The 18045-nt window shown below is 40.0% G+C and overlaps 1 protein-coding gene across 2 annotated transcripts; it reads right to left on the bottom strand.

Annotated features, from left to right (window-relative positions):
• Window positions 1-458: 458 nt before the first annotated feature.
• fam171a2b (family with sequence similarity 171 member A2b) lies at window positions 459-14129 on the bottom strand. 2 transcript variants are annotated; one of them, XM_084741669.1, is made up of 8 exons: window positions 13874-14129; window positions 7711-7938; window positions 6607-6699; window positions 5879-6037; window positions 4255-4434; window positions 4023-4136; window positions 2542-2689; window positions 459-2353 (listed from the first exon to the last, which is right to left on the bottom strand). In XM_084741669.1, exons 1-8 carry the CDS (start codon window positions 13968-13970, stop codon window positions 856-858), a joined length of 2517 nt encoding a protein of 838 aa, XP_084597795.1. In that variant the 5' UTR covers window positions 13971-14129; the 3' UTR covers window positions 459-855. The 2 variants fall into 2 exon arrangements, with proteins under 2 accessions (XP_084597795.1, XP_084597796.1); XM_084741670.1 differs by having other exon boundaries at window positions 2563-2689.
• Window positions 14130-18045: the final 3916 nt, after the last annotated feature.

Raw genomic sequence — 18045 nt, 5'->3', positions numbered from 1 at the left:
AAGGCAAAAATGTAAAATTTTGGCAGAATTGTAAGATCACCGCGATAAATCAGTGACAGAAAGGATGACACAAAGATGATGCTCAACATTTCAAATCATTACTATCTGAATAAGTAATCTGAACACATGAACACAGTACAGGAGGAAGAGGAAATCAAGTACATCCCTGAAGGAGCAAAATGCAAGTCGCACGTTGGACTTTAGAGATTGCATTATCCGTTCACAGGGGCTCAAGAAAAACTCCTACATATTCAAGCTTTGGGAAGTCGTTTCCTTCAAAGAAAACTTATCTAGTTACAGTTTAGGGCAGGGGAGTAGTCAAGGAAACACATTTTCTACCATCAATATCAGCCTTTGTGTAGCACAAGTCCATTAAGGAAATCTAACTCACCTAAACATCCATCAACCCATAAAAAATCCACTTCCAAATACCTGGTAAGTATCAATCAATTATCAAATGATTAGTAAGTGCTTTCATCTTATATTTTGCTCTATAAAATGGCTATTTCCACAGTCAGTATATGCAATGGCTCAGACGATGTTTCAATGATGTGATAGGTGACAGAATTCACAATTAAACTGGATAGGTTTCAGTATACAATAAATCATCTCAGTGGGAACCAGTAAGACTGACTGACAGTGAGACTACGAGAGTGATCAGAAAGTGCAAAAGCACCTCACCAGGAACACAAAGGTCAACAACAACCTGAAAATGGACCAGTGAAGCATGGTTGTGCTTATTGTGATCTCTCTCTCGGTGAAAACATCGCTCTTCTTCTTCCATGTTCGATGTGGAAAGATTCCCCCTTTTCAAAGGATTGTTAAAAGGTCCAGTGTGCAGTTAGTTCACAAAGCTCACTTCCTTGGGTGGAAGACCATCAGAGGCCTGTCTTCGATCTTCTGCCACGGGCTCTTCTTGTTCTCTTCTTTGTCGTCGGGGTCGTCCTCGGGGCTTGTCATGGAGTCGCGGCGGTTCTCGCTGTTGCTGCTGCGGCTGCTGTTCACTCGGCTGCGGCCTCTCCTGGGGATGGTGGACCCTCGGGAGGACGGACCTTCGTCGAGAAGAGGGGTGAGGGAGTTCTCCTCGGGGGAGACTGGGCGTCCCTCGCTGCTGCTGGGCTCGCTGTGGTCGGGGTAGGCCAGCTTGGAGTAACTCTTCCCGCCACCGCTGACACCATGGCCCTTTCGTCCTCCTGTCCCCCAGCGCTCATCTTTTCCCTTCCGGTTGGCCGCTGACTTGCGTTCCTGGGACTCCAGAGGTGGTTCGAGGTTGATGTCTCGGGCAGAGCTGCTGGAACCACCTAAGAATCCACCACCGCCGCCTCCACCACCGCTGAGGTCATTCCCGACATCTATGTAGGAGTGGCGCACATGAGCGTTGGCGCGTCCATCCAGGGAGATGAACCATGCCCTCGGGTGCTGTTTGACACCCAGCTCCAGGAGCTTCTTCTCCGTCAAAGCCTGCAGTTCCCCGTTCATCTGAGCCATGGTGGAGTCGTTGAAGAGCACGGGGATGGTCACAGGTCCACCGGAGGAGTCTGACGCCCAGCTCGGCTCCTCTGAGTCGTCACCTTGGGAACCACCTTGCTGCTGCTGCTGTTGGCCTTGTTTCTGCAGGTGGTGGTGATGATGCTGCTGGCCTCCACCCATTTGTGCACCATCTTTGTCTTGATCCTTCGGGTCTTTGCCATCTTTACCAGAAAACTCAGAGGGCAGGCGCATGTAGTGCGCTGGGATGACAAGGGTTGGCACCATGCTGCGGTACATGTTCTCCTTCATCTGGTCAATGGAGCTGCAGAAGATGATCTGACCCGGTTGGGTATTGAGGGAAGTCGGTCTGGCGAGTGGGTCTGCAGCTGCTGCTGAGTATTCAGGAGGTTTGTCGGACTGACTCGGCACGTAGCCTTGGAAGCGAGGTGGGGACGGAGGATCAGAGGAGTATCCTCGATTGTCGTTGGCATTGTGGTGTCGGTGGTATTCAGACTCTTTGCCCTCCATTGGGCTGTAGCTCCGGTTGTAGTCTTCGTGCAGCAAAGGGTTGTCCAGGTTGTTGGTCTCTGTGGCACGTGTGACCTTCATGGGGAAGCTTTCACCCCGCTGTGGACCTGAATTATTTTTTCCCTTTGCATGTCGTAGCATGTGAGCTGGAACATGTTTGGTTAAGTCCTCTCTTGAACTCTGGTAGTCTCGAGATGGGGACATTTCAGATTTTTCGTTAGAGGGTCCAGACTCCACATGGCCTCCACAGATCAGATTCAGGCGTGAGGTGGAGGTACCCTGGTCTCTCTTAGCGCCGTTTAGATTGGACGAGTGGGGTTTCCCTTGCTGTCGGCGAGGTTTTAAACACTTTCGTCTGAAAGGTAAACAGACACAGAGGGTCAGAGATGAAAGAAACATCTGTTATCTGCCTGGAGCTTACAAGAAGAGTCTAATCTACTGAGAGTCTAAAATTAAACCCACATTCACACAGAGAGTTGTTTGCAATTCTCACAGAAATCACTGTCGCAATTTTTGCTATTAATAGAAACCTAAAGCTGAGACCTGCGTCTACGCTCCCCACACCTGCAGTAGTAGAGCAGCACACAGAGCAGGATGAGCACCAGCAGGGCCAGCGAGCCCAGGATGGAGAGCAGGAACAGGGTGTGGTAGGTGGTGATGTCCCTCAAGCCTGGATGAGACAGACCCAATCCTGCACAAAAACAAAAAAACCCAAACTTTGTGTTAGACTTTCTCCCAAGACTTTTGAACTTCCCTACCCTGTCCGTCAGCCAATCTTTAGAAATAAGCCATAAGCAGCAATTATTGAATTCAAGCCCCTTTGCACTTGTTGCACCGTTTAAAGAAGAAGTCAGACCAATCACAATCTGCCATCTGCCCCCCCCGATGATCAGATTTTAACTAAAGTCACTGTGCATGTTCAGAAGATGGTGCAGGATCTCTTGTGAGTTCAGTCAGTACTCTTGAGTTGTGAGAGGCCACAGATTGGTGGTATTTGTGATGCCCCCTACAGGTCAGGCTCAAAATGAAAACCCATTCCAAAACATGGCCTGAAGGTATCTACCATGTTTTATGATGACTGGACAAATCGTCAATGAGTTATGGCCACCCACTACCTGAGGAAACATGTATCTGAGACCCAAAAATCAAAACAACAGTCAGTTTTCTGTTTTTCCAGTTCATGCAAATTAAAAAAAGAAAGCTCACACACTTTTATTGTCCTGGAGGATTTTTCACAGAGCACACTGATTGTGTGTCCAATTTCAGATCAATCAGACTTTAGGTGTGAGGCACATGGCCTTTCCAAAATTGCACTTTTGGGCCTTAACTACAGCAGCACCATCAGGCCGGTTCAGATTATATTTCTTGGGAGGCATTTGCACATCAGTTTTTGGTTCATATTTCATGTTTGTAGCTCATTCCAGCTCACAGCAATTTGAGCCACGCCATAATAATAAACCCGCACAAACACACTGGGGTTCAGTCAACCCTAAATATATAGTTTAGTTTTTTAAAAGCAGCTGGTCACTGGGGTTTTTAACAAATGTTAGTCAGACTAGGGGAAAAATGCATCTGTTGGGGACTATTTTAAGCTGTGGATTAATCTAAATTTGGTGTTCTAGTGAGAATTTGGCGCAGCAGGACAGAGTTTGTGGGACTGTGTTAAATGTGCTTTCACTGCTTTTCAATATTTTTTGGATAACAATGGAGTACTGTGGCACAGAGGAAGATAATATATAAGGCTTTAAGACACAAAATACTTGTTAGGATCAATTTATCCTTTTTTTGTATTTTCATGGCATTAGTTAACAATAAGAAAAATAAAGAAAAGTACCAAATAAAATCTCTCCATGTACCAATTTCAATATGCTGTCTTATGCAACAACACCTGGCCTTCAGCACCACTCAGAGCACTACACTGTTTTTCTCATGAGACAAACAGGAGCATCTGCTTGCACAGCAGCAACACTGAAGATGAGAAACAGCACAAGCAGCAGAGCAGAGGGTGAGATGAGTTACAGTACCTGAAGACGAAGGGAAGGCAGCCAACCAGTATCCCATCTGAGGAACCACGACGTTCCACACAAACTGCTGGCCGTCCTTTTTGATGTACCCTGTTCCATTCCTGACCCACAGACCTGCAGAAATATTTATTTCCGTCATTACATGATGCATTCAGTTTAAACGGAGGCAGAATACACTCACAAGACAATCGAATCGTAGAAAATCAGATAATGATCGCCGTGTTTCCCTTACCCGTCTTAGGCTGATACAGCCAAGCGGGGACGCTTGTGGCCATCCTGTTGCGTGTGTCGGACGGCAGCGGCACAGAGATGTGGATCGGATCGGAGACCTGGATCGCGCTGCCGTCTTTGTCGAAGAGCTGGATGCTGACCACGGCCAGAGCTGTCAGGTCTGTCCATCCTGTTTCTGCACCTGAAGAGAGAAAAAAATCAATGAGCTTCAACACTTGTGTCCTGTCATATCTCCTCCATCCTCTGTCTGACATCACTCCTCTCTTCAGTATTTCATCAAACACTCGCTGACACTCACTCCTGAGCAGCTGAGTCTCAGGAGGCAGAGCAAGAACTAATCAGAAGTGTCCTTGGGCAAAACACTGAACCCCAAATTGCTCTTGACATTTGTTCCATCAGTGTGTGAGTGGAAACAGAAAACACTATGTGGCTCCTGATGAGCAGGTTGACACCGTGTACAGCAGCCTCTGCCAACAGAGTATGAATGTGTGTGTGAGTGGGTGAATGTTGACATGCAGTGTAAAGAGCTTCGAGTGGTCGGTAGACCAGAGAAGTGCTATAAATGCAGCCCATTCACCATTTCTATTTTGTATTTTACTCTTTTGTGAGCAGAAAATTGAGATTTCTGACACTTTTTATGTAACTGACTCTGATTATAGACAGAATCACACTATGATGTTAAATAAAATGCTCAATCAAAAAATATTAGAAATATGCATAAAATGCAGCCTGATATAATCAAGTCAGGTATTTCTATTATTTATATCAACAAGGACAGGCTAAATAACAGAAACACTTTTCTGTGTAATGTCATACAGTTCAACAGCACTACAAACTAAATCCTCCATAATTATCATACAGTTGAATCAACACCTCTTTAAGACAATTTGAAGATAAACTGAACTGAGGCCACTGTATCAGCCTCCACTTCTGTGGTTTCAGTCTTTCCACTGGATGTGTTACCTTGCTAGAGCTGCAATGATTAATCAACTATTTTGATAATCGATTAACTGGTTTGAGTTATTTTTATTAAGAAAATAAGTCCAAATTCTCTGATATCAGCTTCTCAAATGTGAATATTTTCTGATTTCTTTGCTCCTCTGACAGTAAACTGAATATCTTTGGGTTGGGCTCAATATTTTTCACTATTTTCTGATATTTTATCAACCAAAGTCCTAATTGATTAATCGAGAAAATCATAGACAGATTAATCAAAGATGAAAATAATCGTTAGTTGCTGCCCTAAACCTTGCTTCCATGAGGCCTTTTCCACCAACAAGGAACCGGCCTGGTCAAGTTCAACCACCTAATTTCAAACCGTTCTGAACCTGACAAGTTGTTTCCCAGCTGGAACCAAAAAATAGCAAGTTTTCCTAGAGAACTAAAGTGAACAGGTCGTTGTTCATTATGCAGCGCCTTCCTCTGACATCCTTGATTACAATGGTTCCACTCAAAAATGGTGGAAACGCAGACTGGTTCACTGGAACCAGTTCAAGAACCAGAGCGTATCTGGTTGAAAAGGTCCAACACTGATGCTCTTGTAGTTTAATGGAGAGAAAGTTACACTGTGGGGAGAAAACTGATGCTTTCATCATTCATTCTGGACATCGATCTCTGACACCGACCTGAGCTGTTGGTCTCTTGGCCCAGGAGAAACGGGAACCCTCCGATCTCGTACTGAGTCCTGGCGGTGGTCAGCGCGGCGGACAGCGCCGTGTAGTTGGAGTTGGACGGCAGCTGGAGGGACTTCCTCTGGAGCTGCACCAGCGGCTGGTTACGAGCTCCTGAAAACAAACAGTCGCACCTCCAGTCAGCGAATTCCCACAAACGCCTCGTGCATCCTGTCCTAATATCTCTTAAAAGGTGTAAACATACTGTGCTGGTGTTTCAGCGTTTGACGAGGAGGCGGCGACGACTGAGCTGTTTTTGTAGAAACTATACCAAAGTACTCTGCTGCAGCTGTTGCTATGGTGATAGCAGCAGCAGCAGCAGCAAATAACACAGGGTCATATGAATGTTAAGAAATCTACGGAGGCCTGAATAGACTTGGGATGGGAGAGGAGGAGACGGGTGTGAATCTGTCTTCACTCTCTGCTGGAGACACACTAATTTAAGAGGTGATGACAGAATCACTGTTGACGGGTCAAACTCACTTTCCCCAAAATAAAACCGTCGCCATCTAACAGGTCCGAATCCCGTTCCTTGATGTGATTCATCATTTTTAAACACTGTAATGATGAACAGTGACTCAGCTCCTTGGAGGAAGTTCATAATCCTTCATAAATTCAACAGAATAAGTGAGCGCGCGTGGTTTATCATGAAATATCTCCAGGAAAACTGTTGTTTCCTTTACCTGGTGACCCAGACAGCACCTGCAGGACGTCATCGTACAGAATGAGTGTTCCTGGCCTCTGGACCAGGAGGTACAGGCTGACTGAAGCATACACTGCAAACAAAAAAACAAAACAGAAAAAAGACAGAAGAGAAATTAAAGTTACCGCAGCAGATTTCCAGGTGTAACAACAATGCTGAGAGCAGGTTTCTGCACCGACAGGGTTCATACAAAATAAAATTCAAACACTTTTCAAGGTAATTACAGCAAAAATTCCCAGACTCTTTAAGCCTTTACCATCACATTTAAATTGTTACTATAAATGAAAGTGTAAATTACTTTCACTAGGGCTGAACTGTTTAAAAAAGAATCTAATTGCCATTATTTTAACTGATATCGCAATTTATAAAAGATTAAACTACAGAAAACATTGTGTTTAGAGATGCTAACTGGTTCATTAGTTTTACGTTCAAACATGATGAACTGTATGTTTTACAGACTGATGTTTTTTTTCTTTTCAGCTGCCTCTGCTCAGTCACTCTAACTTAAAATACTGAGCAGAATAGCCCGGCACAAAGTGGACTTACAGCACAAATAATTTGGCTTTTATTGAATTGAACTTAAATTGTTACTTACAGTCTATTAGAATTTAGATCAAATAAGTTTCTCTCTCTGTTATCAGTTACACAAACTCTTTAATGCCTTATTTTTTTTTTAAGTAAAGTCAACTTGTCTGGTGTCAGATGTAAAACCAGTCGGGTCTTGTTTTTTCAGCAGTTCCCAGCAGTATATAACAATAATTACTAATGATATAATTAATTAAATTCATGTGACCTGGACCAGAATAAGCAGCACAATCTAATTAAAATGATTTAAGTTAATTAATTCTTTGCTAAAATCAACAGTTGTGAGATGATGAGCTGCAGCAGCGACGGTGTTTGCTGCAGGTCTGTTGGTGCCGACTGGACCTTTAGTTTAACGTCTCCTGACAGGTACTTCTGTAACTGAATTTTAACACTTTTAATGCCGTAAAAGTCAGATTTTATGTCTCGATAGAGTTGACGCAGGACTGTGAAAGTGCTCTTCATGCTTAATAAAGTGCAGTTTTCCTCGTCTGTGACTTACGGGGGATGCGGCTGGAGTGCCAGGGCACGGAGTTGGTGACGTAGTCCTGTTTGGAGGCTGTGATGATGACCCATGTTCCTGTGCGGTAAAGGAAGCTGACTCTCAGGACGCCGTCCCTGCCGGCCCGGCTCGACGCCAAGACGGTCTGATTGCCGTGGACTTCCACCTGAGCGTCTGCCAACGGTGACAGGTCGCTGTTGTCGAACACCTGGACTTTGATTTGCACCTCTGAAAGAACACAATGAGAGAGAGTGGTCCTATAATTTACCATACAGCTGAAATGATTGATTTTTTAATGCCAAAATATCTGGATATAGATTCTTAAATGTCAATATTTGCTACTACTGTTGATGAAAATACAACAAATTGGAATAATTCAACTTGGGCTTGAGGAAACTGTAATTTTTCTTTATTTTCTGACATTCTGTTGACTGAATGACTCATCAGTAAATCATAGAAATAATCAGATAATCTGTTACAACAGCAGTTAATCAGTAATGACAGTGATCATCAGTTGCAGGCCTTTTGGCTATGATTTATCTGTGTCGCATTTTTTCTTTCATAAAATGGAAACAAGCTTAAGAGCTTGAGACTAATTTGCCTCAAGAACAAAAAAATTAATAAAAATAATTTTGAGAATCTATTTATGTTTTATATCACTGTTAACTGAATGGGCTGTGAGCAGTGATTCCTTTTAATATTGATCAAATTGATCAAATGAAATAATACTTTAATTTTCCTGTAACTTCATGCAAATCCAAGGAAGCTTCCTGGAAAACTTCTCTGTATTTGGTATTAATTATAGTGAAAATGGAGTCAGTATTACTTCGTCTTTCTGCTGCAGGTCATCTGAACATCCACAAATGTGAAATTTGTCTACAAGCTACAATTCATCACACAGTACATGGACAAGTTTAGTTTCCAATAATAGATGAATCAATATTTGCTTGGAGCTTTTCTTTTCTTTCCAGGAAATTCACACTGGAAACACTCGTGTTGTTTTCTATTTGTGCTCTGCTGCATGACCAGCTGCCCTCCAGGGACAAAAATAAAGCTGAAGCTGGAAATCAATGATTAAGACAAGAAGCTAAACTCAGTTCAACTTCGTCTCATTTAGTTAATTATCTGTAAGTACTATTCATTTCAACATGATAATGAACAAACTAAACATTTTCTTCAGGGAAATCGTCCGCTGTAAACATTAATTATTGCAGTTCTATCAGATTTCTTATTCCACTCAATCAAAAGTGGTTTATGAGTCTCGTGTCGTCAGATTATACTGTAATATTAAAGCAGTAATTAACTCTGAGTATGACTCAATTCATCAAGTCACCTCCGGCTGTCGTACAAGGTCGACATTATCATGCAACAGTGTAATGATCAGGTCTAAAATGACCTTCATTACATTATGGTTCATGCCTTACATTTTTTTAGCCTATATTATTTATTACATTCTGTCAAACTGGCACCATTAAAAGCATGCCGAATTAACCATCAGTACTTCCTGTTTCCAGGGTTCTCATGAATGTGCGGACAACTATAACTGGGTTACTGTGATACTGAAGAAAATTTAAAAACGTGATAATTCTCAGGCAAGTTCTGACATTATAGGGAGCGCCTTTTTTTTTAAATCAGATTTGCGGATTTATTCAGGATGGATGTAATATCCTTGGAAAGTGTAAGGCACACTGAATCTAAAAATGTGAGTGTCATGTCTGTTGATCCATATTTGACTGAGTCATGACAAATCCCAAGTTACTGTGGTGAGAATCACGCAAGTCAAGTCCTACAAAATTTTGATGATCTCCACTGGTTTCCACATTTAAATCAGTTAAAAAATCGGTGGTCATGAACAAGAGGATGAACGTAGCTGTGTTAGCTAGTTATGTGTCTGCAAAGATTTAACAATCACTTGTGCACTGAAAGTCATTTTTATACATAATTTCCGACATGTATGCGTCTATTTATTAAAACGACAGAAAAATACAGTGTATTCCCTGCGGGACAGACAGAAAATCATTCAAACTCTGTTATTGTGTGGGAGTGAACGGTCACAATGTTTGCAGGAGAAATCAAACGGCAGCAGGATTAAGAAAACAGTTCAGCACCAGTTTCTGCATCACACTTTCTTCCAGAACTCCTGGTGCAGACGAATCATTTCCTGTTGTGGTGGATTATGATGATGATGATGATGATGATGTTTGTAGTCATCATCACAGACACACCCATCACAAAATCCATCGTGTGGCTCTTCCTGCCCTTCATCCTCGGATGTTTTTCAGCCCCAGAACATTTTGTTTCTCATCTTGCCTCTTGGACGGTGTGGATGTGGGTCACGCTGGGGATGTTTCCATGGTTACACGCTGACTCTCCAAAAGCTGGCTGGCTTGTTGTTGCTTCCTCAGTCGGCTCAGCTCAGCTCCCTGTAGCACCACGAGCTGTCGTCCTGTAAAACCCTCCAGGCCTCGAGTGACAGCCTTGCTAATGGCTGCACCCACATTAATACGCATGTATGTATATGTGCGTGTGTGTGTGTGTGTGTGTGTGTGTGTATGTTTGTGTGTCCATATCCATTGTGAGTGTGTGTAAACGTTGTCAGCCATTACCATAATTGGTCCAATAAAGGCTCCCTTGTGTGAGTGTGGAGAGGATTTCCTCCATCTGTAGCTTGAAGCGGCTCTATTGACAGAAACACTGAGAGTCACAGTGTCACATCAAGGGTCTGGGAATCTTCACTCACTCCAAAGGCTTCAATATGAGTGCAACTGAGATTCAGCGGAGCGGAAACCCTCCTAAAACTCACTGAAACCACTTCTTTAGGCCAGGACACGTCCATACAGCTTAAATTCAGACTGTTCGAGGGATAAAACTGAGATTTTGTGGCACTTCTAGCTCTGTGCATGGCCTCAGTTTGGAGAAGCAGAGAGGAATACCAGCACAGAGGCTGTGTGATGTACTGCTGTGGACAACGTTAAAAAAAAAAGTTAAACCAAAAAAAATCAACATCAGTTTAAGTGTATGCTATATTTAGAATATTTTCACTGCTTTAAATTGCCACCAGAGAGCCAATTCTGCTGAGAAACTGCCTTTACAAAAGTCAAATATGGCTCTCACCAAACCAACCAAACTCCATACGAAAAATCAGCAATTTTACCTCACACAACACATAAGTTGCTGGCATTCTTCTGCCTCAAACTGTTAGTTTGTTTGTGTTATTCTGTGATATTGGTGAATCCAAACTATCATGTAAAAACACAGAAATCACACATTAACACAAACAAACTAACCTCTTGAGGCAGCGGCACACCAGGAACACCTGTGTTCTGCGAGGTAGAATTACTGATTTCTTCTATGGAGTTTGGTTGGTTTGGAGAGACCGATCTCTGGCTTATGTGATGGCAGTTTCCCATCAAATAAGGCTGTCTGATGGCAAGGTTAAGTGATGAAAATATTCTAAATACAGTGCACACTCAATAGCATATTGATTTTTTTAGGTGTGGTTAGCTTCCTGCACCAGTAATCCTGCTGCTTCTCCAAACTGGGGGCCTGTCAGCAGCCATCTACTCAAACATTATTATCAAACAATAAAACATAAAATATAATCAACTGTTAAAATACCTTTTCCTACTAGAATATGATAATCTGAGGATTATTTTAATTGTAAAAGTAAACCCCCAAAATTCAGATTATTATCAAAGACACACTGTGAAAATCAACAATTATTCACCTCTGACAGTCCTGAAATGTTAGCATGTGCTGCTGGTTTAATAAAAATCTGTTATTTATTGATTATCAGAACAGCTGCAGATTGATTTTCTTACGCCTGACTAATCCATTTATCAGCTCTAAAACTCTAAAACTTCCTCCTCCACATCCCGTCGCCGTGCAGATTTCTTTAGACGGTTAATTGCTTCTTGTGAATAAGTGCGGGTCGGGAGAAGTGCTGAGCTGTTCCAAAACACACCTGAGGTATCAATTAATTGACAATTTAATCAGTCAAGCAGCAGCTGGGGAGCGAAATCGATTACAATTTAATTCAAATTAGGTTCAGTTTAGAGGCTCTGTAGCCAGCGGAGGAGGAGGAAGGATTACAATCATTTACTTAAGTAAAGGAACAATACACCACAATATAGAAATACTCCATTACCATCACAAGGCTGGCACTATATATTATTATTATTATACCATATTATTTATTATTATTTATATTATATTTTTATATTATTAGAAGTATTAGCAGCATAAAGTAGTTTAAGTATCAAAAGTGGAAGTATTCGTACCAAAACTAACAACACTGTTACTGTTGCAGCTGCTCAGGGTGGATCTCATTTTAATGACTTTATATCAGGGCTGAATGATTTTTGAAAATATATCTATGTGATTATTTGAACAACAGATTTTTTTAAGCCTGTAGAATATGACAGGACATTTCTGCAGCACAACAGTATTTAATTTAAACTTTGAACTTTATTGATCACCCCAGGGAACAATAAAGTTTACTTGTTTGTTTATTATGTTTTGCATTATTGATCTTAATTTACAAAGTAACTAAAGTACAATAATTCTCTCAGAGATGTGGTGGAGCAGAAGTAGAAAGTAACAGAGAGTGAAAATTTTACTTAAGTAGGCCACAGTACTTAAGTTAATTTACTTAGTTACTTTCCACCAGGGCTGCAAATAATGATTATTTTCACTGTTGATTGATATGTCGATTATTTTCTCGATTAAATGATTTTGTTTGTTTCAGAAAATGTCTCAAAATGGTCAAAAATGTTGATTCCGAGTCCATGGTGATGTCCTCAAATGTCACAAATCAAAGATATTCAGTTTACTGTCAGAAAATTGTCAGAAAAACAGAAAATATTCATATTTAAGAAGCTGAAATCAGAGAATTTTGACTTTTTTTCTTTAAAAAATGACTGAAAGTGATTAATTGACTATCAAAATAGTTATCAATTTATTATTGTAACTGTACTTTTTTTTGTTGGTATGTTTTGTTTGTTTGTTTGTAAAATGTTAACCTGCAAAGCAACTGTAACTGTCGAAAAAATGTAGTGGAGTAAAAAGTATAATATTGTAGGGCTGCAACTAATGATTATTTTCATCATTGATTTATCTATTGATTATTTTCTTGATAAATGTCATAAAACGCCTTGTTTTGTCCACAACCCAAAAATATTGTTACTGCCAGAAAATTGACAGAAAAACAAGAAATATTCAAATGTAAGCAGCTGAAATCAGAAAATTTTGACTTTTTGTCTTTAAAAAATTACTCAAAGTGATTAATCGACTATCAAAATAGTTGGTGAATAATTTAATAATTGATTATTAATTGATTAATCTTTGTTGCAGCTCTAAAATATTCACCTGCAAAGTAACTATAGCTGTTGAATTAGTGTAGTAGAGTAAAAAGTACAATATTCACCTTTGACATGTTGTGCAGTGCAACTACAAACCAGCATAAAACATTAAAGTACAAGTACTTGAGTAAATGTACTTAGTTACAATCCCCCCCTCAGTCTGCAACCATCCATGCAGCCTAAAATAGCTTGAAGCTGAAGCATGCATAATGCAAGGTAATTACATAATGTCCTTCAAAATGCACAACATAATATAAACAATGGTGTTTTTAAAGCTGCTGCTGCTTCATTATTCCACACAAAGCGTTGTTTTTCAGTCATGCAGATGGATTCTGGGCGTTTTTAAGACACAGATGTGTGTGTTGTGTTAGTGAGTGACAGTTAAATTGTGGACCCGAGGCCTCCTGCTCTCTCTGTCATTATTGTGCATGAAATAACACATGCAGGCCCGGTTGGTTTACAGCAGGTCAGGCCTGATGTTACAGCAGCAGACTCTCTTTAAGGCCTGGTTCCATCAGCAGCTTCTCTAACCACACATCTGTACTGTACCAGAGCACAATAACACGAGCCTGGCCCTGTGTGTCACATCTCCTCCTGGATATTAACCGATCTTCACCATCAAACTGACATTTTAACGCGGATACAAGAAGAAAATCATCCTCTAAAACCCATCTCCTCCCTGCCTGGATGATGTGAGAGCGCAGCGCAGCGCAGATCGACGGTTTGTCGACAAAAGCCATAAAAAAGCAACCACTCCCATCTCCTCATTGTGCTGCATCCCCCGTATGGCGAGCTGAGCTTACCCAGTGCTCCTTGATCTGGAAGAGATTTGGCCAGCGCCTCCCAAAGCGCGCAGGTCCACACCACCAGGAGCAAACGAGAGATGTAGCTGGTCTGCATCTCTGCGCCTACATCTCTAGTCCCAGCTCGGCGGCCATGTGTCCATACTCCTCCCGGCCGTGTGAGAGCTCTTCCCCCTCCGCAGACGGAGCTCGGTGCCGGGCTTTGAATGGAGGAGATGCTGCTGCTGCCGCTGCTGCCGTGTGTGTGTGTGCGGGCTTCGCCTTGTTTTTATTGTCTGAGGTGGAGAGAAAAAGGAGTCCAACGTTTCCCTCTGCTGATGTCAGGAGGAACAGCGACTCAGCTGCTGCTCAGTCTGCAGAGAACACCACACGCTGCATGGCAAAATAAATTAGATTAACACATACTGAGGTGGAAGAAACTTTAATGTGCGTTTCATTTACATTCTGGCCCAGTAATTATATCAGGGCTGCACAATTAATCGAGGTAAAACCGCGATATGGCCGAGTGCAATATCCAAATCACAGAACCAGAACTGAAGCACGATTTTTTTCAAAAAAGAAAAATGTTTGAGGAAAATAGGTTAAGATTTTTAGAGCTCCAACAATTAATAGATTACTCAATTAATAATCCATTATTAAATTAATCGCCAGCTATTTTGATAGTTGATCAATTAAAGTTAGTTATTTCAAATTAATCAAGAAAATAATCAACAGATAAATCGATGATGAAAATAATCATCAGTTGTGGCCCTAAAATATTGTACTTTTTACTCCCCTTTGACAGTTACAGTTACTTTGCAGTTTCACATTGTACAAAAAAACATATCAACAAATAAAATAGAGCTGCAATGGTTAATCAATTATTAATCAACTATTAAATTAAAGGGCAACTACTTTGACAGTTGATAAATCATTTTGAGTAATTTCTTTGAAGAAATAAAGTATAATTTCTCTGATTTCAGGTTCTTAAATGTAGATATTTTCTGTTTTTCTAACAATTTTAGGTGAGTAAACTGAACATTTTCAGGTTGTGGACAAAACAAGACATTTGAGGACGTCAACTTGAGTTAAAATAAAAATAAAAATAATGTAATTTTATTACTGCTTAACCCACAAAGTCCAAAATGATGTCCTCAAATGTTTTGTTTCATCCACAACTCTAAAGCATTCAGTTTATTCACATTTAAGGAGCTGAAATAAGAGAATTTTCACTTTTCTATTTAAAAAAAATGACTCAAAATGATAAATTGATTATCATAACACATGCAGATTAATTAAATAGTCGATTAATTAACCGATTAATCATCACAGCTCTGTGTGTTTTGTGTTCACTGTTAGGTTCGTTAGTTTGTCCAGCTGATCCTTCCTTTGAGAAATTTATTGATTGACTGATTTGATTTAAAGACAAAAAATGGTGAAATTTCCAGTCAGTGAATCATTTTTTCATCAGAGGACATGATAATGAATTGTGCCTGGTGGTATGTCATTCTTCATTTAAAGTTCTAATCCTACTAATAATCCCTTTTTACTTACTGTATCTGTAATCTGATTACATCTGTTGATTGCTCTACTTGAAATCATGGTTGCTTCTTGTCATATGCAGACTATTCTGCTGCACAGGGCCCCAAATCCACCACGATGATGTAAGTCCAGAGATCAGTGAGGAAGCTCTTCACATCAGTGATGGAAAAGTCAGACAGTTTAACAAAATACTCCATTACAAAAAGTCCTGCATTCAAAATGATGTTAAAGTATGAATATATTATCAGGAAAATGTAATAATATATTGTTGGATTATTATTATTATTGCTGAACAGTGAGGTAATGTTGCAGCTATTTTTTTCCTCTGAATGTGGGTTTAAGATCAATCGACACAAAATGAGAAGAACACATGGCATGCTGGGTATTTTATATGGGCTTGTCACTGTATTTTTATACTCATAATATTTCAATTTGACTACTGTGAGCTCAGAAAACAAATAAGTTAAATAAGTTTAATTTTTTTTTCCTGGCAGTGTATATTTAGACCTTTATATGAGGAACTACAACTTACAGACAATATTTAACATTTAACTGCATAAATAACATCTGAAATATTTTGTACCAGAGGTTTTATTTTTTTGATTTATCTTGACTTGGTCTCATGACTTCAGTATTTCTAAAATCCTGTCTTCTGTCTGTACTTCAGTTGTTTCTGTTTTACATTTCAGAGGGACATTTTGTACCTGACAGCTGCACAGACTTTACTGTATAGATTCTTATTTTATATACAAAAATAAGATCAAAATAATGCTTTGATAATACTTTAATAAATCAAACAACCCAACAGTGTATAAAGAAGTCCAAATTATCTCCATCTCAAGCAGCTACAACATTAAAATGCTTCTAATGTGTCTGCAACATTATTCCAATATTATTATATAATCAGTCGTATTTGTACTTTTATTTAAGAAACACTGCAGTGCAAAAATACTTCACTACAAGTGGCAGCCGGCATATAAATCACAGCCTTTTTTAGTTTTGCATTTAATTTAATTTAATTTAATTTTATCCAGTATTCAGGGGTAAAGTCAGGTCTGTTTAATACTTTGAGTAAATTTTTAATCACTTTATATACTGTTGGGTAGTTTAATCTATCATAAAGTATCATATTTTATGTTATGATTACATTTTAATCTGCAAAGTAATTCATAACAATAATAATCAGATAAATGTATTGATGGATTACTGAGCAGATACTGCACAGACAGCTGCACACAAACAACTATGAGGTGACACGCCAGAACCACCAAGAGACAGAAAACAAGAACAGAGACACAAAAGTATAACAAAGAGATGCAAAACTACCGCAAAGATACAAAACAATGGTGAGGAGACAGATAGAAAGGACTATGAAAAGACACAAGAGCACCACCAAGAGACATACAACAACAACAGAGACACAGATGTACAACAAAGGGACCTAAAACATCCACAGAAACTCAAAATTTCCACAAAGACACAAAGCAACGACGAGGAGACACACAAAGGCACAAAAGTACCATAAAGAAATGCAAAACAAGCACAAAGAGACAGAAATATCAATACAAAACAACGAGGAAAATCACTGCGAAGAGACATGAAACAACAACAGAGACACAGAAGTTCCATAGAGAGACACTCTTACTCTGACAATACATCAGATCATGATGTTAGTAAAACTAAATATAAATGCATTTAAAATATTCTGTCTTGGTTTGTTTAGACAGAAAACTCTCCTTGGTTTTGTTCTGGTGTGTGAAGAAGAGCAGTTGCTCAGTGGATCAAACCTCCCGCTGTGGTCTGTTACTCACATCAGACCTGAAACTTATGAGTTGAGAAATTCTGGACTGCGTTCTGATTTTCCCATCGATCCACATCTCTCTCTCTCTGCCCACTTTCACCGCTCCACAGCAGCAGCTGGTAGTCATATTTATCACTTTTATTATTTAATTAAAAATTCATATTGCACAAGTATTTCACTCTTGGCAATGTGGGGAGGTGTTTGTAGATTTATAGTTTAAAAAAAAGTTATGCACTTAGCTTTCTGGTACTTCATATTCATTACAGAAACTCAATCTCCTGCCTGTGTGGCTGTAAATAGCTTCCCATGTTGAGTTCTTTTCAAGATGACTAAAAGCAAAGGTTTGAAAACCTCTTGCTCAAATACAAAGCAACTGAAAGGCAAAAATAAACAGAAAACATACAGTGACAATTTCAACCTGCCTATTTAGCATTTAGCAGGTAAAAATGTTTAATTGGCCTGATTGTTTTTAACAAAATATATGAAATATATCAGCATGCTAGCTAGTATGGTATTGCTGTTTGCCAGGTTGCCAGATCTGTGCGACAAAACCAGCCCAACGGCCAATAACACTGGTGACAACAGGCGGAAAGCCTTTTTTTATGTGTTTATGTGGATGTCTGTGCGTTGTGTGCCAGGTCTGCATGTGTATATGTGCTATTCTGGAGTCAGTTTTGTAGGGTTTAGGTAGAATTTTTTGTTTTTATTCCAAATATGGATGTGTATTTATAGGTATTATTAATTTAATTTGCTTCCAAAATAGGTCGACCCAACCAGCAGACAAAAAATTCATCTCATGAAAAAAACCCACAGACCTGGCAACCCTGATGCAAACTTGCCGATGCTTATT

Source organism: Lutjanus erythropterus, chromosome 17 (assembly GCF_056507025.1).
Source record: "Lutjanus erythropterus isolate fLutEry1 chromosome 17, fLutEry1.hap2, whole genome shotgun sequence".
In the NCBI taxonomy this organism is placed as follows: domain Eukaryota; kingdom Metazoa; phylum Chordata; class Actinopteri; order Lutjaniformes; family Lutjanidae; genus Lutjanus; species Lutjanus erythropterus.
The sequence above is the reverse complement of the archived record's forward strand: the minus strand, read 5'-3'. Positions and strand labels throughout refer to the sequence as shown.